Raw genomic sequence first — 23457 nt, forward strand, 5'->3', positions numbered from 1 at the left:
AGGTGGAAAAAAAAAGAAATAATACACGGGAAAAGCAAACCATAATGACCAACAAATGCCAGGTGCAGAATTTCAGAGATTGTATCCACTGCTTTCCACCTGGCAAAAATCCTTGCAGCATGCAATCTCCGCCATCTTGATGCATCCTTATAATTCGCATGGCATGCAACCGACATTTGTTGGATGCCACACGAATCCTTTCGTCCGGGATACATTCTCTTTCTATTCTACTTATAAACCCCTAGCACGCGACTATCCATTATCCATTAGATCAGGCGAACTTAAAGATGGCAAAGAGCTCTTCAACGTGGTGAGACCACAGTTTGCGGCAAGGAAAGTTGCAAACATTTTTGCTTGATTAACTTTTGAAATGAATATCAATACACAATATCGCAAAATGTGTATAGAAAACAACAATGGGGGCAGAAGGACGAGATGCAGATACAGATACGGATACATAAGTGTGGCAATATGGGCAAGCATTTTCATTATTGTCTGGCCAACTGATTTATGCCATTCAATTCGCTTTCGGCAGACAAACCGCCGGAAAATGAAGCCCATGAATCAGTAGTGTGGCCAATTCGGAATACAAATGCCGAACAGCAGCAGCTGTTGACCCCCGACCTCTGACCCACCGACTCCCCCTTGCACACATACATGGCCCAATCCCCTTTCCGATTCACTCAGAAGTTAAACGATAAAGTTTTCCCAGCTCGATGGCCTTGACTCGAAACTCAATCATTGTTTGGCTCGGTGTTTGACCAATGGGCAATGGCAAAGTCGAAGTCAAATCGGAGATGTCCCGCTGACAGTCCGGCGGATGGGCTTCCGTCCGGATTGTCCGGCAATATCCGATGGTGTCCAAGGAGTTGCAGGGGTTAAACAGGGGTCAAGTTGCCATTTGTGGAGAGCAGTGATATTATGCCAGTGATATGAACAATCATTCCTCGTTCTTTAGCAATTACCTAAGATCATTTTTAAATCAAATAAAATTCCAAACATATCACAAACAATGAGTCCAAATATCCCAATATATTTTGTTGACGTAGATTAATATGAACGCCTTATGAAAATTGATGGGTCCATTTTACACAGTTTATTGATTTAATGCAAGGAAAACGAACAAACAAATCAAGAGGAATGTCATGCACTTCTGTAGAAGTGTTCAATTTTTGGGACTTAAGAATATTTTGCAAGTGCCAAAGTTTCTGGGCTCTCTCTCTACCTCTGTTTTTGTTTGTATAGATTAAAATTAACAAAATACATAAATAAACATTCAGTTTGGTGAAAATGAGAGGGCGCACGCCCATTCCAAAAACAAAAGCTCTTGCAGCTTTTTTGGAAAATTTTTTGGGCATCGAATAAGAAGATTTCCTATAAAACGAAGCCATTCTTTGATTTTGGTAGGTAGGTAGGTAGGTTTTGTTAATATATATTAATTATATCCATATAAAAAGTTGTTATGCTTATCTTTGTAACATATCTAATATAAATGTTGTGAAACTTCAAGGATGCAAATCTGCAAATTTTAATTATAAATTTTGTTAATATATATTAATTATATCCATATAAAAAGTTGTTATGCTAATCTTTGTAACATATCGAATATAAATGTTGTGAAACTTCAAGGATGCAAATCTGCAAAGGGAACTACCTTTATATTAATTTTTTTGTTTTGTTTGTGAGCCTATAATAAATTCTCTTGGTACAGTGAAGCTTTCGACTGCGACTCTCTCACGCTCTCTCTCTATCTCTGTAGCTCTCTCTCTCTCACTGGCCATCTCTGCCATATGATCAAGAACTAGCCAAAGAAAATTGAAAAGGAAAATGTTAAAAGAGCACATGATCGGTGGAGCTGGTGGCCTGCATATACGAAACTCATACTGTCTATATGGAGGAGGAAGACAGAAACCGAAACAAAAACAGAATCGAGAACCGAAAGAAACCGCGATCGCTGGGCTTTCTCTCTGGATCCGACGGATACGTGGGATTTGCGGATACACAGATGCGGATACCGATATACAGATACATATTCAGATCGGGCACGTTCTCAGATATAGTAGTCTCCGGGTATATCACTTTCAGATACGGATGCTGTGCGCTCCCGTGCGAACGCAGCGTTCAAACAGAGCGGAAGATTCCGCGTTGACGTTGTATCTTTGTATCTGACAGATACTCGAATCTATTTATTATTACTTTCTGCGGCTGGCTTTTTGTATTGTTCCACGTTGTTGCCATTTCGGTGTGTTCTTGTTTTGCTTTATTAAGAATTTCGTGGTTTTTCGACCGTACACAACTACATAATATATCGTTAAATTATTTAGTTTTCTTTTTGTTTGTTTTGTCGCGCCACACACAAAATTATGGAATGTGCAACGTGGCGGATGCGTGATGCAGCCAAGTAAATGTGCGTGCAAATTAACTATCGACTACGAGTTTCTTTCTATTTTTTTTAAGTGAAAGTGATGGTGATGGTGAAAGTGCAAAGCAGAGAGAGAGATTTTTGGTGTTTGAATTTCCACACCTGTGCACCTGGCCAAAAAGGCTTTCCCCCTGGCATGACGTCACACACACATAGAACTATATACGGATATATAGACAATATATATATGTACTAATATATATATATAAATATATAAACATATATATATATAGGGGGGAATAGAGAGAAGGCTAAAGAACGCTCTGGCAACCGCACAATCATACAGTCAATTTGCGCTGTGTTTTTCGGGGCATTAAAACAAAAGCATTTCACTACGAAATATTTATTATCGTGTGTACCAATGTGGAATGTGTTTATAGTAGCCCCCAAAAGTCCAGATTCGAAATCGCCTTTATTTTCCAAACTCACCCACACTTACATTTTCCAATTTGTTCACATTTTCCTGTGTGCGTGTATGTGTGTTTTCATTGCACCCCTCTCTCTCCGCCCCACAAATAGATTTTGGACACGTGCTAAGAGCTGGAATCCTTCGATCATTCAGAATAATTCCGCCATATAAACTGCTTGTCATCTCTGATGGCCCACTCGATAATCAATCAACAAAAAGAAACTGGCAGCGGAAATAAGAAAAAACCAAAATGTATCTGCGGTGTGAAATCAGTTCATTAACGAAATCGATCGTGTGAGTTTGGACATTACGATTCTAACACCGATGTTTACATACATTGCTTAAAGGTGAGTGATTGTCGGGAGCCGAAAGGTAAATATCTGTGTTTGAATTCAACGTTGATGGAAAGTTTTGCATTTCTTATCCCAGGAATCAAATACAAAACGTATTGAGCAGATGTGTGTAATTTGTATATAATTATATTAGTCAGTTCAACAATAGTGCCAAAGCTTGATAATTTAAATTGCCATTGCCAAACAATTTTGTATGATAGAAATTGAAAGCATCGAGAGAAAAAACAGTCAAAACAAATAAAAACAATTCCAGCTTTTCCTATAAATGGGACACACAATTGTGTATTAAGTAAACAAACATTTTTTTAATAGCCACTTATTCCACAAGAGTATATAAGCTACTTAACTACTTATATTAATACAAATATAAATTCAGAATTACCAATTAAATTAGTAACAATGTCTTACTTGGCCTTCTTTGGCATTGTCAGTTGTGTACATATGCACTCTTCAAGGGCACCCAGATTCAAATGAAAATATCTTTCGGATCCATAATGGCTTTAGCCTCGATCGGCCTAAAAACCTTAACCCTGAATCGGAATGTATAGCTTCCATCCTTTCGATGGTTGCCTCACTATTGGCACATCTTGTTTGTGTTTTTATCATATCCGGCAATCAATTGGCACGCTATCTCGCACAATTCGCCACTTAATTTCTATTTTTAATAACATTAACAACAAACATGGCATGGAGGGCGGCCGGAGGCGTGGCGGGGGCGTCCAAAAAGTATTCACAACAAATTCTAAATGAATCAAGCGCTTATTTTTATTTTGGTGGCGCGTCGAAGCAGCAACAGAGAAATCATATTTTTAAACGTTTGCCAATGGATTCCCTCCAAGAATTTCGCCTGAGTGTGTGGAGCTGTAAAATTTCAAAATACATTTATCGGCCTCTCCAGTTCAACTTTTCCAAGCAAAACGCCCAAAAAGATATATTAGAATAAATCAAAGAAAAGGGGGAAAAACATTCAATGCAAGAAAGACTCTGAGTACATACCATACCTAAAGAATGCCTAATCCGACTTGATTCCGCTGAATCAAAAGCTATTTCGACCAAACGAATACTTCTCAGAAAATGTGAACTTTATAGTCCTAGATATTTTACTCGATGACAGAAAAGATTGAGTTGCCCTGAACTGAATAAATGCAGCTAAGCAACCAATTAAAACCAGATTTTACAAACTTATTGATCATTTAAATGATTAAAATCTTATGAAAAATTAAATGTGAATAAATATAAATTAGATGGAATTTCAAAATATTAATTATTACAATAAAGGGATTAACTAAAATGAAAAGTATTCATTCGCCACAGATTTCTCACTGTGTAATTAATAGAGACAAATAGTTCCTGAGGTTTCTTCACCCTCATCAACGTCTGCCCCACCCCCTTTCCACCATTTTTCAATGTCATTTCGCATACGTGACACACTTCCCTAGGGCGGGGGGAAAGGGGGGATCAAAAGTGGGAAGTACTTTCAAAAGAGGGGGGCTGGAGGCCACGATATAATATCAAGGCACGATCCACAACAAAACTGGCAGTTGTAGCAGCTACCGATTGTGTATACCATACACTTACATATACAGAGGTGGTCAAAAGTATTTACACAACGAGCTTTTTTTTCAATTGTCAACTAATTGAAAAAAAAGCTCGTTGTGTAAATACTTTTGACCACCTCTGTATATTCTTTTGATATTCCCCTGCCTTTGTTGGCTTTCAGATATCCATCAACGAGGCTTTAAACGTGGCCAACACAGTTGTGGCAAAAATGCCAGTACACCGAAAGCAGGATACCACATACAGCTGACTAAAAATGCTAGCTGTTTATTTAATATAAATATAAAAGAAAACGCCTTGTACGCGCCATAAAGCCGCTAGCGAAACACAAACCAGAAGCCCCCGGAATACGGCCCAAAAACCTGGGGGATCATATCGAATGTGGATGGGATTTGGATTCGGATTCGGATACCGGGAGATCACAAGATGATGTTCACACGTGCCCAGGTGCGCAAACAGAAGACCAGCAACTCGAGCAGCCAGCGACCACGGAGCTCGGGAGGATCGTCCCGCCATGAGGTGACTATCAATATGAATTCCATTTAAATTATGCTTAAGCTATAAGTAGTTTTGCATGTATAGCTATTTTATATAATTAATTAATTAATATTAACAAATTCCAAGTGAATCTTAAAATGTATGCCAAAAATATTAAAAGAAAAGTGAACTGACTTGTTTGCCTAGTCATTACTAGCTAATTAACAATTAATATGTATATATTTACACATTGAGAGCATTCAAGCAATGTTTTTGCCACATTTTTGTTCAACAATTTAAAAGAATAAAACTAATGTGTAAACACAAACACAAGTGTTTTTCCGGTATTTACCTTAAAGCAGGAGTGCTTTTGGTATTTTATAAAAGTGGGCTATTTGGCTATTAAATGGTACAACACCTCTGGCAAAGGAAAAATTTGCAATTCCAACAAAATTACAATTTATTTATTTTTTCAATGTTTTATTAAATATTTGCCAAAAGCTTTATATGTATTTGGGACCATGTTAAATGGTAAAATGATTAACTTACTATAAGACTTGCTGTTCATAGTAGTTATTAAATTGTTTTGTTGCTCTACATAGCCAATTTTAATTTTAATTTAATACTGATTATTTTTGTTTTTTTTTCTAGACACGCTACAAACAGAGCTCCACCAGCAGTAGTGGAGCAGGCAGTGGCCTGAGTGGCGCCAGTGGAGCCTCCGGCGCCCGAAGGGATCAGTATCGGGACAGGGATCACTATGGAAAGCATTCCTTTGAGCTGCCACGCCAGCACTCCAAGGAGGAGGCCTATCATCGGGATCGGGAGAGCAGTGCCGGTGGTGGCGACAGGGGCGAAAGGAGTGGCATTGGTGGCAATGGTGGCGGCGTCACCGGCGGTGGCGTCTACGTGGACAGAAGAACTCGCCCGAGGAGCATAACCAATCGCCGGGGGGCGATCAAACATCAGAAGTGAGTTTGAACAAAAATTATGGAGCTAAAATGAAAGTAAAATAGAAATTTACAGAACAGAAAAACCAGTTTTTAAAAGCAATTGATTACAACTTAAGATAAATTGCAGTTCACATTACCCTTTGAATTAAATCAAAAATGTATAAATAAATAAAAACACATTTCCAGAAGTAATACTTTCATTTTGGAGCATTGTATTTTACTATTGTTATTAATCTTTACTTTCTTTTATGTTTTCTACAGAACCCACGACATCAATGGTCATCGTTTTGTGGCCAAATTCTTTCGCCAGCCCACCTTTTGTGCCTTCTGCAATTTGTTTCTCTGGGGATTTGGCAAGCAGGGCTATCAGTGCATTAGTAAGTTAATACCCTGCACTAAAATTCGAAACATTAATGCAATGCCAACATTTTCAGTTTGCCAAACGGTGGTGCACAAAAAGTGCCATGATAAGCTCCTGGGTAAATGTTCCGGTTCCGTCTTCACCTCAGCCAGTACAATTGTAGGTGTTATTGTAAAGTTAATTAACTTAAATTCCTTTAACAATTTGTATCAATTTAGTTACTACGCGAACGTTTCAAGATCGATATGCCACATCGGTTTAAGCCGCACACTTTTATGTCGCCGACTTTTTGTGACCATTGCGGATCTTTAATGGGTGGATTTTTCATTCAGGGCCTCAAATGCGAAGGTAAGTCTTCGCCAATTTATATTACAGAATTATAAGCACTTTATTAGTCAAATCAAATTTAGATTTAAAATGTTTTTGTTTAACTCCTTCAAAGTTGCAATAAACCAATTTTAACTTGGCATCAATAATTCTAAACCGTATAACTATAAAATAAATGTAATACATATTTCTAATTACATTTCTAAATCTAAATTTTTATGAGACTGTATTAAGTGCTATAATCTTAGAGAAAGTAAGTTCTTAACTCAATTCTGTTGCGATTTTCATTGGCTACATTGGCTCGAGCTTTTGGCAGGTGGCACCATCTGTGCCAGAGGTAAACCGCAAAGCTTTTACAAAAAGCTTCCCCGATTCTTTAGTGGTCATAACAACCCCAGAATTTTGGGCTTATTCCCAGCCACAAAATGTAACGGTCAGCAAAAATAATGGGTATTGTTGAGGCTTAATAGATTTTTGCTATAATTGTTATTAAAGGTTCCGACGAAGAAAAATATCTCCTACAAACGGAATTTTAGTCATAGCTTCGCTAAAAATTGTCATATAGATGAAAGAATAACTGTTTTGAGCAGCTAATTACCAATGCTAACGATCCCTATCACTTTTTGACGGATTTAGGAAAATTAATTTTTGGCCAAATTTTCGCATTTTTTGTAAGGGGTAACATCATCAAAATTTGCAAAAAATGGCGAAAAAATTGAATTCCGTTTTTTTAAAACAGTTTGATTGAAAATTTAATTACGAGCTCCTCAAGGTATGACATTCCGTATTCAGGCAATTATTTTCAAAGTTGTGGCAAAAAAACGGATTATTGATGACCGAAATTCGGAAAAACGGCTTTTGCCAAAAACGTGATTTTAAAAACGGAATTTTTATCATAACTTCCCTAAAAATTGTCATATAGATGAAAGAATAGCTGTTTTGAGCAGCTAATTACCAATGCTAACGATCCCTATCACTTTTTGACGGATTTAGAAAATGTTATTTTTGAGTCAATTTTTGAATTTTTTGTAAGGGGTAACATCATCAAAATTTGCAAAAAATGGCGAAAAAATAAATTTCCCATGTTTCAACACAGTTTGATTGCAAATTTAATTACGAGCTCAACGAGCTATGATATTCTATGGTGAGACACTTACTTTTAAAGTTGTGGCCAAAAAACTGAATATTTTATTAGTGAAATTTTAAAAAAGTGTTTTTGCAAAAAAAAATATTTCCGATTGGAATTTTCATCATATCTTGGCTAAATATGGTCATAAAGCTAAAAGAATAACTGTTTCGAGCAGCTAATTACCAATGCTAACGATCCCTATCACTTTTTAAAGAATTTAGGAAAATTTATTTTTGGTTCAATTTTCGCATTTTTTCATCAAAATTTGAAAAAATGGTCAAAAAATAGAATTTCCATTTTTGAACATAGTTTAATTGGAAATTAAATTACGAGCTCAATGAGGTATAACATTCCATATTCGGGCAATTATTTTTTAAGTTGTGGCAAAAAAACGGATTATTTGATGACAGAAATTCGAAACACGGCTTTTGCCAAAAACCTTATATTTGGATTTGGATTTTTGCTACATGTTGTATCTATAATTTACATTTCTAAATGTAAACTAAAATAAATTACCTTTTAAAATTAAAATGTTAAAATTTTCGACGAAGAAAAACATTTCTTATGAAATATATAAGCCGACCCATTTGACGTTCCCCGATAAATTCTTGAAATTATCATGAACAGTACATTTTTCTGGAAAAATGAAATGACAATCATTACATTCAACTTTTAAGAACCATTTTTTATGCCAACACTGCGTATGAGTAATATCGTTGTACTCATTACACATTGTACATTTATGAAATTTCTGCACTGCTGGAATTGCAATGAAAAGCAAACGCACTTAAGTTACATATATGCAATTTTCTCCAATGGTGTCGTAATTTTTCAAACCGAAACGAGGGCCTTTCATTATGCAGGTGCATGAAATTGTGCAATACATTTGCTCTTTTTATTCGACGAACAAAGGAATAAATACTTTCACTCGATGTGTGTGCGATCAAAGCGGAAATAATGCGAAAGCCAGATTAAGCTGAAATCGCTATATATAATAGATGGTTAGACAGATAGCCAGACTGCATTAGAAATCAATTTATTGCGACTCTGCCAACACAAGACATGCGAAAAAGGGGAAAAAAAAACATGGCGTACCGAACAAGACGAAAATACAACGCAGCCAGAAGAGATTCCGTGATATTCGACTGACAGGATACCTATTAATATTTATGGCATAGCCCTTAGTCTCAAAGAGTACATATATTATCACAGTTATAGTGTTTTACAAACTATTATATCGCTTATAACTTAATTTGTATTGCTATTTAGGCATCGAAAAAATATTGCACATATTTTTAGCTCTTATTTTTGCAAATCATCGATAGATAAATAAATTATTATTTACCACAAAATAATATTTTAATAACAAGACAATATCAGGAAGTACACACTTCAACTAGATATAGCATAACCTTCAATTATTATCAGTTGATTATTTTATTTAAGTTTAATTCGGTTTATATATTTTAAATAAAAGCCTGAAAGGCAATAAAAATGCACTTAGTTTAGCATTTGGAAAGTGCTTAGCACAAACAGAAGCATTTAAAAACATATAAAAGGATTTATTTTTGTAAGTTTACCAAGTGGTTTCGTTTTAAGGGGTATTAAAACTTAATAACCCATTAACTGGATATGAAAGCGAATATGTTTTCTTAAGTGAAAGAGTACGCCCATGGATATGCACTTTGGCAACTGGCGGGACAGGAATGCAGTGCAAAAATATCGCACACCGAAATATATACATATATATATGTGCATTCAGCCGATCTCCCCGCGACTCACTATAAATCGCAAAGATTAAGTACTGGGGCAGAGGATAAATAAAACAAAAACCACAAATAAGAAAGAAGAGCATGTTGCAGTTCTATTTCTAGTTGTTTGGCGCTTTCCAACTGTCTCTTCCTCTTGCTCGGGGATCTATAAATGTACTTTGCGGAACCGAAAAGCGTCACCATTAGCATCGCATCTACGATTCCGAGTGCTACGGGTAGTACATCTCATGTGAGATACATCCTACGTGCGGCATTTCTGGCATTTGTTTTCGATTTCCTCGCTTTCTATTTGCGGGGGGAAGGGAGGGGTGGATGGACAAATTTAGCCAAACATCTCGATAGCAGGTGCTACCAACAGGCAGATTGATGATGGCCCAAAAGGATCCTAGCCACTTTTGCCATAAGCCATGTACAACGATGTTTGCCATCATTGGATTTTCAATAAAATAAGATACAAAGTCATTAGTTCAATCCATATAAAATCCATATAAAAAATAAGGTTATTAAGACATTGTTGATTTCAAACTCTTTAAGGATGCTTTCAACTCAGCTTACATTGTAAACTGTTATATTTTGTTCCATATATTTTCATATAGAAAAAGTATTAAAGATCTTGCTTAGACTTTTCTCGACATTCCAGTCTTGCAATACCCACATTTCTTTTCACTTTCTGCAATCTCAAAGCATCTCAATTTGTTGAAATTGTCATTTCACTGTACATCGCTCAGATGAACACTTTGATGTTTGATTACACTTGCCTAATTCGTTTAATTTATGGCTTATACACATTTTAGTGACAATTAATTGGTCACACATTTTATGACAGCAATCCCCACATTGCTTGTTCTCTTTTTCAGCCCATGTCTATTTCTATCGCTACTTTGAATTGAGATGGTTTTTAGCTCGTTGTCAGTTTTATTTATTTGCAAAAAATAAAACAAAAGTAGTGATGTTGCTATATGTTTTCTATTGTTTAAGGACTATCCCTTTAACTATGTTTTCGAATACCCGAAATGTTAAAAGTATCTTTGTATCTTTGAATGTTACACTACACATTGCACTTATCTAGTGAAAAGTCTCAAATGCCAGGTCCTATTTGCTTGTAATAAACAAGTGCGATATATGTTGCCATACCTATTTTAGTTAATTGTTCCGCATATCTTATGGACTCTCTTCTTCGCTCAATTCTTCGGAAGAATCTCCCATATGAGTTCTTCGCTCTTTCGCCGTTTTCGCTTTTACTTTCGCTGTGCAAAAACGAGGAACGGCATTTTGAAAGACGTCAAAAATGTTTTTTGATGCTTTTTCGAAATTCGAAAAACCGCTCGCCTTCGTGTGAAATTTATGGCAGACTAGAAATTTCGTGTGGTTGTGTTGAAAATTGTGAGGGGGCATATTTCGAAATTGGCAGACACGTAGAGATAATTGAAAGAAGAGGAAAATGATGATCTGGGCCTGTGCCTCAACACGGATACAGATGCAGATGAACACAAGATACAGATACAAGACACAGAGATACTGCTGCCAAGTTAGCCTCTCTCTCACACAGATGGACTTCGAATTTTCCCGTGAAAATCATCGACATGTGTGTGTGTGCGTGTGTGCTTGTGAGTTCAGAAATCGGAATTGAAAATATTCTGCGCTGCCTTTCACATTTCTGTAGTTTCCGTTAATGCGTTCGCCTCGTCGAGTTAGCTCCTTTGAATTTTTTCCTGTGTCGCGCTGACGGTAAAAATCATAACAAAAAATAATTGTTGCTCACAAGAGCATTCGAATGTACCAAAAAAAATCTATACCTTGTGTTTAAAGTGGCTAATAAAAAACGAAATAATTATATTACGGTACAACATAGAAGCAACAACGACAAAATTGTCAGCAATTTATGCGTGGAAATAGCTGAGGAAAATCGCAGACAACGACTCGTGAGCGCTTACGTCATGCGAAAAAATTTATCTCCTACATCGGATTATATATCTATATCTATATGGCACATGTGGGCTAAAGACGAAAGCCAATAATAAACATATTATGTATCGAGCGAAAAAAGTCCATTGGAATAATTGAAAAGCCATCGATTCCAGCTGACCTTCAGCCAATGACAGTTCAATTTCAAATCCATATCTAATGGCTATTTTGCGGTATTTAAAAATCTAGCACTTTAGCATAAAACTTCACTGGAAACGCTTTGTTTATTGAGTCGCATAAACAAATCGGATAGCTTTCATTTTTCAAATGAATAAAAATGGCTATCAATCTTTTTGATATCCATTTGAATTTTCTACCAAAGTTTAGCTGATTCAGACTGTTACAAAGAATTCCTTAAATAGTAACCGAAAGTAATGTTTTCAATAAAAAATTAATGAATATTTATTAAGATAAATTACCAAACTATTTCCATTTTAAAACGTATACTTAGAAACAGGTTCTGTAATATTTCTGCATATTTAAAATATTAATTGCCTAAGAAATCTGTAAGAAAGTTGGCTAATTTCGTTTAATTTCGATCGCAGCGTTTTGTTCGATCTGGCGACATTAAACCTTTGGGCCAATTAGGCAATAATTAATGTGACTTCGGTATTGCCAAATGCTGGCACATTATGACAGCCGTTTTGAAATCTCTAAAAATTGTATAATTAAACTGCGGCAGCGTCGAAGGGAAAGATACATATGCAGATACATGAACGACAGCCCCAAAAATACATATTTCAAGCAAGCGTTAACCTGTGAAGAATAAACTGAAGTGCCACCGAATTTATGGTCGAATCTCTGTGTCCGTTCACAATCTAAATTTATCATCTTGCCCAATTGAATGTGGGATTAGTCTGGTTAAAGGCCGCAATGGCCATTAAATTGAGTTATTGACATCGAATTGGCTTAGCCGGAAATCGAATTGGAAATGAACAGATCGGCAATCGAATCGGTTTATTTAGTTAATGATAGACAAATGGCCGAATGAGGAAGTACAGTGTGCTTCCAAGCAGTTTATCTAGGCCAAATCCTTATAATTTCTAATCAATTTTGACTTTTTACACATACAATAAATTATTTCAATAATTAAATATATGCTGTTATAAAATTTTGTTAGCAAATTACTTTTATTAGCTTGTAGTGTAGTAGTTCGCCATTAAAGTCAAAACTAGCTATGACTGTGCCATTTAGATAAAGATATTTATGTGTACATCCGAATACAGCGTAATTACGATTAAAATATGAGAGCCTAAACGAACCGAAGGAAACAATTAAGCTAAAAGCAGCGGAAAAGCGCCGGAAAATAAGCAAACCAAAAATTCAAACCGAAGGTTTTCTTCGTGTATTGTGATTTTTTGTTTTTGTTTTTTTTTTTTTTTTTGTTTTGTTTGAGTGGCTGCTGCAAAATGCCTCTGTATTCGGATTCAACCAACTACTACTATAGTGGCGGCAGCAGTCAGCTGTATTCGCCGTACTATAGTTCCGGCTTGGGTCTCAACTTGGGCATGGGATCCTCACCAGGATCAAGCTATACGTCCAGCTACAATCGCTCGTATCCGGCCAGCTATATGGTGCCCCTGAGTCCCTCCTCGCCGAGATCGCCGAGCAGTTATTCCAGTGGCAGCTCCGGCGGCAGTAGCTCCCTCCATGGCCTGGGCTCCAGATATCAACCCAAACTGACCACGATTACGGAGACGGGTCGGCACAGTGGTCATAGCAGCCTAATGCCTCTGACCAGGATTAACTCACCGAAATACAGCAGCTCGGTGACCACTCCGAGTTATGGTTCATCGGGCGCCAGTAGTCGGTACATACCAGCCAGACCCATTGCCATCAATACGGCGGATATCGATGTGAGCTCCTCGCGATATCGCAGGGCAGTGCCATCCAAGTCGCAGGAAAAGGAGCAGCCCAAGGAGGAGGTGAAGCCAAAGGAGCAGAAGGAGCAGGCGGAGGAGGAGGTTAAGCCTTCTCCCAAGGAAACACCAGCCGAAAGTTCAGATGCAGGTGCCGAAACCAGACCCAATCGTAGGTCAACCATCAGGAGAAATCGTCCGGTTGTAAGACTATCTACCATACGAAGACGCAGCAAGGATCGCAGTGCCGAGAGTCCCAAGAAGGAGCAAGTGCAGGAGCATCAATTCAGGGATCTGCCACCTGCCACCGAGCCCAGTTTGAGTTGGCGTCAAAAGTTGGCCGAAGAATTGGCAGCCTTTCCAGTGACCAGCAATAAAAAGTCACCCGGCGAATTGCTTCGCGAGAGATTCTATATAAAAGATGAGAAGGAGGAACCAACCAATTTCAATAGAGCCCAAATCCAAGAGCTTGTCCAACCACAAAGTGCTCATAAAACTTCGACTCCGGAAGTGGAGATAAGTGCCAAAAAAGAAGTGGATGACGAAAAGGAGGATGACTCCGATAAACAGGAACAGGAACTGGAGGAAATGCAGGAGACCATTCGTCGTTTGAGTTTGGTCCAATGTCCGACATTTCATGACATTTGCGAGGATATTTCATCCGATAAAATTGATGATGATCTGAATGCCGGAGAACTCAGACGCAGGGCCTCCATTATTCAGGAGCAAGAACAGGAAATACTAAATAAATTGCAGAAATCGAACTCCGGCAGCTTTCAGTTGATCCACCTGGAACGTAGATCCAGTCACGATAGTACCACCACAAACGATGAAGATCTCAAGGAGAGATCCAAAAGGCGGTCCAAGAAGAGTAAGAAGATGCGCCACAAGATCACCGCCATTGTTGAGGTGGAAAATGCGCCCCAAGCTCAGCCAGTGGAGCATATGCCCAGTGTTTTGGAGTTGAATGAGGAATCCCTATTAATACAACCATTGACTTCCGGTTCCGGTTCGAGTTCCACTCCAACTCCCAGTCCGAAGCCGAAGTTCACCGTAAATGTGGAGACTGTGGAGGAGCATCATCAGATACACAAGATCTTCAAGTTGCCCAAGAAAAAGACAGTGCCCAAGGATCAGGACGATTCGTCTTTGCCCGAAGGTTTCATGAAAGCTGCGCCCAAAACAACCAAGACATCGCCTCTGAAGAAAGCAAATAAGCAGCAACATGTGAATGAGGCGCAGATTTTCACCTTTGATGAGGCAGCCATACAACAGCAGCAACAAGTGCAGCAGCAGCAACAAGCGCAGCCGCAACCGGAACTACCTAAAACCGAGGGCAAGGTCGAGGGTGTGGCTACGCCCAAGCCCATTCGTAAGGCTATACAGAAATCGGAGAGCGGCGAGGACTTTTGGTCACAGATCGGTTCTAGGGAAACGCTATACATGACCAATCGCAAAAAGGTCTTTAACATGCGACAAGAGCAACAGGAGCAACTCCTGGAGGAGGAATCGCCTAAATCACCAGCAACGCCAAAGGCAGCAAAGACAGATTTAAAGACACCAACAACTCCCAAGCTCAAATCGGAAATTCTCATTGAGCTGAAGACAACACCTTCCATTGTGTCCACAAGTGGCAAATCGGAAACTCAAAAGGTACCATCAACACCACTTACTCCAACGGTTGTAAAAACTAACCAAGTCGAAGCAAAGAAAGTAGGATCAATCGATACTTCAAGTGAAGCACCTGCTAGTGCAATATCAAAAGCTGCTGAATCTCCAAAATTAAAATCCGAAAATGATAATAATAAGGCCAAGCCGACAATGACTAAAAAAGACTTGCCAAAACTAAAAACGGCAGAAGACACTAAGCCAACAATAACAACCAAAGCGACAACTGCAACACCAACGATGGCCTCACCAAAAACAACACAAACTAAGGAAGAAATATCACAAAAAACAGAAAGTGCAGCTACATCACAAATAAAGGCCGATAAACCAACAGCACTGCAAGTAAAACCACAAGAACTAACGAAAGTAGCAGCACCCACAACACCACAAGCTAAAATAGAAACACCACCGAAGGATTCACCAGCAAGAAAGATTGTAACACCTACCACACCACCAGCTAAAGTAGAAACACCAACTAAGGATTCTCCAACAAGAAAGATTGTCCCACCAACAACACCACAGGCAAAGGTCGAAACACCGACAAAGGATTCCCCAACAAGAAAGATTGCAACGCCAGCTGCATCAACAACATCACCACTAACAACACCACAAAAAACACCGCAAGCCAAGGCAGCAACAGATGAGCCCAAGTCAACACCAGCAGCACCAAAGACAACAATGGCCAAGATCAGCATGACAACAATGGCAGGAACAACTGTTGCCGAGGCAGGAAAAACAATCTCACCCAAGGGGATCAAGCAATCTGGCAACGCCGTAGCCATGCCAGCAGCAACACCAACCACACCAACAACAGCAACAGGCAAATCAAAATTGAACGAAACAGCAGGGCCAAAAATAAATAGCGGGCAGCCGGCCAAGTCACCTGAACAACAACAGGCAACGGCAGCCGCAGTCGAAACGAAAATAAATAAAACAACGGACAAGGAACAACAGCAGCAGCAGCAGCCGCAGCAACAGCAGCAACAACTGATCGACACGGCAGCAACATTGGTGCCACAAACGGAAACCAAAACGAAATTGACGGAAGCCGCTGAGCCAACGGGCAAGTCAAAGGTGCAATCACCGAAAACGACAAAGCCAAAAAGTGCCGGCAAAACAAATGTTGGCAAAAAGAAGGCTGCAACGCCAGCAGCAGCAGCAGCAGCAGCCGCCGCACCAGCAGCAGCAACAGAAGCTGTTACAGCTTTGTCTGAGAGCAATGTGACCCCAATCAATGCCGATCAATTTATAACGCTGGCCCCCACAAAGGCGGCCAAAACATCACCGAACAAGCAGCAAGCATTGCAATTGCAACAGCAACATGAGGAGCAGCAGCGGCAGCAGCAACAGGCCACAAATGCGTCATCGCCGGCGGCAACTGGCGATGCAACCACAACGCCCACAACAATAACAATTGGTGTTGCTGCTGTTAATGTTGCTGCTGTTGCTGTTGCTGCTGCTGCTGCTGCTGCTACTGATGCTGCTGCTGATGCGACTACCTCGCTCAGCAGCAACAACAGCTGCGGCGAAGGCGTCGGCAATAATTTATCAAAGTTTGCAACAGTATCGAATTTGGCACAGTGTCTGCGAGACGTTGATGCCGAGCTAGACGACTATATACCCTCGTCGGCGGAAAATAGCCAAGAAGACGACGACGACGACGGGAGCGGCAGCAGTTCCGACGATTATTCCAGTGTTGACGGTTGTGCGAACTTAAGCGCCAGCATGAAAAAGAAACTGCGCAAGGAGAAAAAGAAGCAAAAGGCGAAAGCCGCCGCCGCCGAGGCGAAAAGGTTCGATCCGCACAAGAAGATCAAGATCGATACGACGAACAAGTGTTATGTGAAGGAGGAGGCGCCCAGGTATCCACTGGTGGCCACACCGCGCCCGCTGTGGAAGCGCGAGAAGATCGTCTACTCGGATGAGAATACGGACGATGAGAGCGGCAGCGAGGAGGGCAGCGGTGGCTCCTTGGACGAGGACAGCGACGATGAGAGCGGCGGCGAGGAGTGCAGCTCCACCAGCAGCAGCGCCAGTTCCGAGGATCTCGATGCGGTGGCCATGGCCACCAAGGGTGGTAGCTCCAATGCCACAACAGTGCTGGATTCGCCCAGTTCCAGCGGCTCAAACACCGGAACACTGGGTGTTCCCAGTGCTGGTAGTGGCGGTGGTGGTGGCGCCTCCACATCCAGCTCGCCGTCCATCATCCGGATGAGCACCTGCAGCAACGATTCCGGATTCGAAGGCGGCACCGCGCCCTCCAGTCCCAAGAAGATGTTAGGTAAGGCTGGCTGGCCGATTGGTCGTCGCAATCGATACCCTGCACGTTCATCTCGAAAAAATAGCGGACAAATCAGTCAATACACTGGGAAAAACGCAGAGCAAGCTAACTACTCAATTCAGAAATTTTTGATAGCAATAGGGCTAGTTTCCAATTTTAACTAGTACTATTAAATATATTTTTTATCCATATATAATATAATATATATATAATATCCATATTATATATAAATTATCCAATATTTACCAATATTCTTAGATATGGAAAATCTATGGAAAAAGCTTAAAAGGATTTTAGTAAAATATATTACATTTTAATAGTCTACATTTCATCACTGTTAAGAAATACAGAATTGTAATAATTATAGAATTGTTTTAAAATGCAATTGATAAAAGCTACTGCTCAGTTTTTTCCCAGTGTACATCAATTCTCACACCGTTCCCCTATTTCCTCCGCTGGTCACTTGAATGGGCGGCACGTGTCCGGATCAAAAAAGAGCTTTCGACTTACTTTTGACTATCCCAGGCATTTCGGAATGCCTTCGTTTTCACACAAGAAAAAAGAAAACACCGATCTATAGATATAAGATATATGAGGATTTTTGGGGAAAAGTAGAGAGACAAAGAAATAAACAAAGTCATAACGATCAATAGCTAGTATATCATCCGGGGCAAAGATGCCCCCGTCTATATAAATATATATTCTCGTCTAGTCGACGGCATAGTACTAAAATTGAGCCCAAACTGTTAACTAGGAAGTGCAAGTGCTGAAAATCATATTCAGCGGAAAATGCGAGTGGTTCAATGACCTGCAGCTGGAGAAAAAATTGTGAGTGATTGTTGAATATGAATATGCGGAGTTTTCCCATTTTTCTGGGACACTTTTATCTGGGTTAATTGAGTTTATAGATAAATTCTTTTATGGCTTTTTTTTAATGAAAAAATGTGCGGAACATGGGACTATTTTAATAGCCAAGTAATGATTTTATTATTACTTAAGATTTGTTCTGAGCTATAAGTGCTTTAATTTCTGTTTAAATTACTATATATTGTGTGTTAGTTTTCTTGGTATTCTCTTTGATGAAGATGTTGTTTCTATTTGTTAAGACTTTTGTCTTAGGTTCGTAATTTGTTGTAAGATGTAATTTTATTGAGTGGATTCATATTTGTGTATTATTTTTACCAAGTCATAAGTAACAATTTCTTCTTTTATGTGTTTTTATTTCTAAAAAAAACACACACTTTTCAAAGAGCGGATTTTAGTCCGCCTATTTTGTTTACGGTTTTATTTATTAGCATTGTTACTCATTTTGTGCGATAGTGAATTTGGGGAAGCGACTTCCTATTTCTATTGCTCGATTCGTGTTTTATGTAATTTTCGCCGCGAATTTTATCGTTGCTTACTGTTCCGTGGTGGCGTTTCCTTGATGTTTGTGCGAGAATTTGCTAGAGATCCGCTGCCAGAAGTCGCAAAAAGCGGCAAAGAGAAAGAATCTACAAGTTGGCATTTTACTTTTAGCCAAAACAACAAATGAAAACAAATTGTTTAGGTCATCATCGTGTCTGTCTGAGCGTCAAAGAGAAAGCTTTTGTGTACATAAATTCAGATATATCTGCAAAGATACTATATAGATTTAGACATCGCCTGCAGTTGTTTTAACCATACGTAAAAACAAAACAACGCAGTTATTGGCCATACATACAGTCAATTCACAGATTATATAAATTCGCCGTGCGGAGCGCGGAAAATCATTTGTTTTTTGTTCCGTCGCCACACTGCGTATACGTGATATCCGGCTATCCGCCTCATTTAGTTGGAAATTCAATCAAAGTGGGCAGCAAGAATTGCGGATTCGCATTGTTTATGCGAACAGAACCTCCCACCCCAAAATAATCGTCGGAAATTCATGTCTTTAAACCGATTGAAATGCACCGAGAACAATAATCATTTAAATGAATGGGAAATTTGTTTGAAAGCAAGAGCACTGTTTTTAGAAATTTCTCTCATTTTCAAAATGTTTGTGCCTTAGGATAATTTGGAAATCTAGCATTTTTGAAACTGAACAAATGAATTAATTATTAATAATTATAATTAACTTAACAATATCCATAAAAGAATTGTACTTGAATAAAGTGGGGACAAAATTGGGGAATTATTAACTTATTTGCCAAGTTAGTCTGAAAATTTTTGGTCTTGTACCTGGCTAATTTATACTATAAAACATCTTTGCCAGTACATTTTCAATACGAAAACATTTTGCTAGAGTCAAAAAAGCGTGCAGCCAATAAATCGCAACAGCAGATTGGGTAACCCGCGCAGTTTGCCGCAACAAAAATGTATTAATAATTTGTTTGCAATTAATTCCCCTCCAATGCGATGTTATGCGTGGGCCCCATCCACAATCACATCCACATCCACGTCCACGTCGAAATTTAAAATTTAAAAAATCGAATCGAAACACGCGAACAACCAGAATGTGACGTGAATTGTCACAAGAAATGCGAGCGGCTCACGGCCAATTTATGCGGTGTCAATCAGAAACTCATCGTTGAGGCACTCAACCACGTGAAGCGAGGTAAAAACCAGACAAAATGCACAAATCACACTCGAAATGGGAAATATGGAGGCCAAATAATATTCATATTTTTTGCCTCGAATTTATGGGTCCGATTTTGCTCTGAACAGAATTTATAATGTGTTAATAGAGCGACTGGAAACCAGGAAATAATTATTCTGGGGGAAGTCTTTCATATATGCATTTCGTGAGAGAAAAATCGTAGCAAAAAAATATAAAATATATATAAATTCGAAGAGCATTTAAAATGTAAATTTAAAAGGAAATTGCTTAAATAATGCAGTGCTGTGATTCATTAAGTTAATCTAAGCTATGTTAATAAAGAGCTATACATTTTTATTAGTTCTGTTAGCAAAATCGGGCCCAAAAAATATCAAATTTAATAGAGATCTTATAAAGATCCATGTGCTAGACCCCGACTAATTCTCCCGAATAATTAGGAGCCCGAGAAGCCCGTGACTCACCCAGCACTCCGCCCAGTTTGAATCCAGCCTATAAAATCGAGGCCAGCGAAGAACACGATGGTATGCCGATTAAATATGATATAAGTCCCACATATGTTGCCCAAATTCAAGTGACCATCGGAAGATCTCATCAACGAACATTATCTATCTGCATTCTGCTAACATATATATTTATTTTATTTTAACTAACTTTAACTTTTATTCCATGACTGCGGTCTCTCTCTTTCTGCAACTATAAACAAAAAAACCTTGCTGTCTCGATCGCACAGAAACATCATATACATATTCACAATTCCAAAAATCCGGACGTTTCACTGCGCCAGCAACAGTAATACCTAGATTTAAGAATTATTCGGTAGATGATTTCCACTTTCTGGCCGTTCTTGGCAAGGGAAGTTTCGGCAAGGTGAGTTGAGAATATGATATTCCATATTTTCTCGTCTAATTGCGAAATTTCGATACAGGTTCTGCTTGCTGAGCTGCGTGACACCACATACTACTATGCCATCAAGTGCCTGAAAAAGGATGTCGTCCTGGAGGATGACGATGTGGACTCCACGCTCATCGAACGCAAGGTCCTGGCCCTGGGCACCAAGCATCCGTATCTGTGTCATCTGTTTTGCACCTTCCAAACGGAGGTAAGCTAAATGAAATAATATAGGTTCAAATAAGAAATATATACAGTAGAAACCTGAGTGTATTGCCTAGCAACTCTTAAGAAAACCTAGACTTTGGGGTCACCGTAGTGCAATGACCCTTGGATAAAATTCAAATTTAACTTAAAAATATTTTAAAAAATTGTCTTTGCTCTGGAAAACTAGCCCAATCAGTTGAAGTCGTAATGTGGCTTACAAACTGATATTATCCAGCTAAAAATATTCAGACGAAGGTGTTACATGCGCCCCTTTAGCTTTCAATTAGAGGCAATTCTCAGGTGGGGGTCACCAGTCGAAGGTGTGTCTGCACTCTTGATCGATACTTATCATATAGAACAATCGATCGGGCGGGCTATTTATAGCCAGAGGAAAGGTAAAACGTTCTATTTTTGGATCACTGGGGTCTGGCCATCGATTGGGGCACACGACGTCGATCGGACATCATGTAGATCAGGGTGCCTTTATTTTGTTGTATTTGTTTTGTTTGGTTGTTTTTATTTTATTTTTTTTTTTTGTGTGTATGTGTGTTTTTCTCTCAATCCGAAAATTTGCATCTGCATCTGCAAATGCAACGTCTTGCATTGACACCGATTAGAAGGTATTTTAATTATTTATGACTTTGGGGGACGATCTCTCAATCTCAATCTCAATCGGAATCTCGATCTCTCGCTATATTATAGGTCTCTCGCCAGTTCTCGATCAGTTTGTTAACTTCTCGCTATATTTTCTATATATTTTCTGCCGCAGAGCCACTTGTTCTTTGTGATGGAGTACCTGAATGGCGGTGATCTCATGTTCCACATCCAGGAGAGCGGTCGCTTTTCCGAGGAGCGAGCCAGATTCTACGGGGCCGAAATCATCTCGGGCCTCAAATTCCTGCACAAAAAGGGCATTATCTATAGGTGGGCTCATATCACATTGCTTGTAACTATTTGATTTTATATATTTCTGGGCCATTTATAGGGATCTCAAACTGGATAATGTCCTGCTGGACTACGAGGGACATGTTCGCATTGCCGATTTTGGCATGTGCAAATTGCAAATCTATTTGGACAAGACGGCAGATAGCTTTTGCGGCACACCCGATTATATGGCGCCCGAAATCATTAAGGTATTAATCTGTTACTAACATGTAGTAGTCTTAATTTTATAGATTTAGCTACCTACTTTTAACGCTTACCTTTCTATTTGTAGGGTGAAAAGTACAATCAGAATGTGGATTGGTGGTCGTTTGGTGTGCTGCTCTACGAAATGCTGATTGGACAGTCGCCATTCAGTGGCTGCGATGAAGACGAGCTCTTCTGGTCCATTTGCAATGAAATTCCATGGTTCCCAGTTTACATATCCGCCGAGGCCACCGGGATTCTCAAGGGGGTAAGATAAATAAATCCATTTAATACAAATATAAATACTTTATAACACTTTCACACTAATAATACCTCGCAGTTGCTGGAGAAGGACTATACGAAGCGTATTGGTTCGCAGTACAGTCCGGCTGGTGATATAGCCGATCATATATTCTTCCGCCCGATCGACTGGGGTTTGCTGGAAAAGCGACAAATCGAGCCGCCCTTCAAGCCGCAAGTGGTGAGCATTTGATGGAGCTATTGCTTAATTAAGTAATTTTATTAATTTTGTGTGTGTTTTTTTTATTCGTCAGAAACACCCCCTGGATACCCAGTACTTCGATCGGGTCTTCACCAGGGAAAGGGTGCGTCTAACCCCCATCGACAAGGAGATACTGGCATCCATGGATCAGAAGCAGTTCCACGGTTTCACCTACACAAATCCTCACATCACCCTGGACTAGAGCCTAATTAATGTCCTAATTAATTATTTAGAGCAACAGTATTTGTATATGTAAATATTTATTATGGCCAAGAAAACATGAGATTAACAACCAAAGAATATTTGAAGTGAAATCGAAATTTTAATACCTTGTAGTTAAGCTTTGGAGCACATTGAAAATTCGTAATTCTAGTCAGTTAGCTATACGTTTATGTCTAAGTCTAATTGTACAGATATCCCTCCTCACATTTACCTATATATATATATATATATACGTATGCATATAAATCTTTTTTTTTGCAAATTATTTGTTCTAAATTTTAGTGCTTAAGCAAAGGTCTACGTCTATGAGAAATAAAAAATAAATAAAAAATACAAACATAATGCGGGCTTAATGTGGATATTCATGTTGAATAAAAACAATGTCAATCAAATGGGATT

The 23457-nt window shown here is 39.0% G+C and overlaps 1 protein-coding gene across 6 annotated transcripts; it reads left to right on the top strand.

Annotated features, from left to right (window-relative positions):
- The first annotated feature begins 2127 nt into the window (after nt 1-2127).
- On the top strand, nt 2128-23368 carry LOC117147745 (putative protein kinase C delta type homolog). 6 transcript variants are annotated; one of them, XM_033314750.1, is made up of 16 exons: nt 2128-2242; nt 2942-3178; nt 4905-5260; nt 5870-6189; nt 6433-6548; nt 6606-6691; nt 6751-6880; nt 20007-20108; nt 20549-20632; nt 20842-20978; nt 21037-21210; nt 21976-22130; nt 22192-22339; nt 22423-22602; nt 22675-22815; nt 22889-23038. In XM_033314750.1, the coding sequence occupies exons 3-16, from the start codon at nt 5168-5170 to the stop codon at nt 23036-23038; spliced, it is 2016 nt and encodes a 671-aa protein (XP_033170641.1). In that variant the 5' UTR covers nt 2128-2242; nt 2942-3178; nt 4905-5167. The 6 variants fall into 6 exon arrangements, with proteins under 6 accessions (XP_033170641.1, XP_033170643.1, XP_033170642.1 ...); XM_033314752.1 differs by having other exon boundaries at nt 2129-2242; nt 20932-20978; nt 22889-23368; XM_033314751.1 differs by lacking the exon at nt 2128-2242 and adding an exon at nt 2315-2407.
- Nucleotides 23369-23457: the final 89 nt, after the last annotated feature.

The sequence above is a fragment of the Drosophila mauritiana genome, chromosome X (genome assembly GCF_004382145.1).
Source record: "Drosophila mauritiana strain mau12 chromosome X, ASM438214v1, whole genome shotgun sequence".
Lineage (NCBI taxonomy): Eukaryota > Metazoa > Arthropoda > Insecta > Diptera > Drosophilidae > Drosophila > Drosophila mauritiana.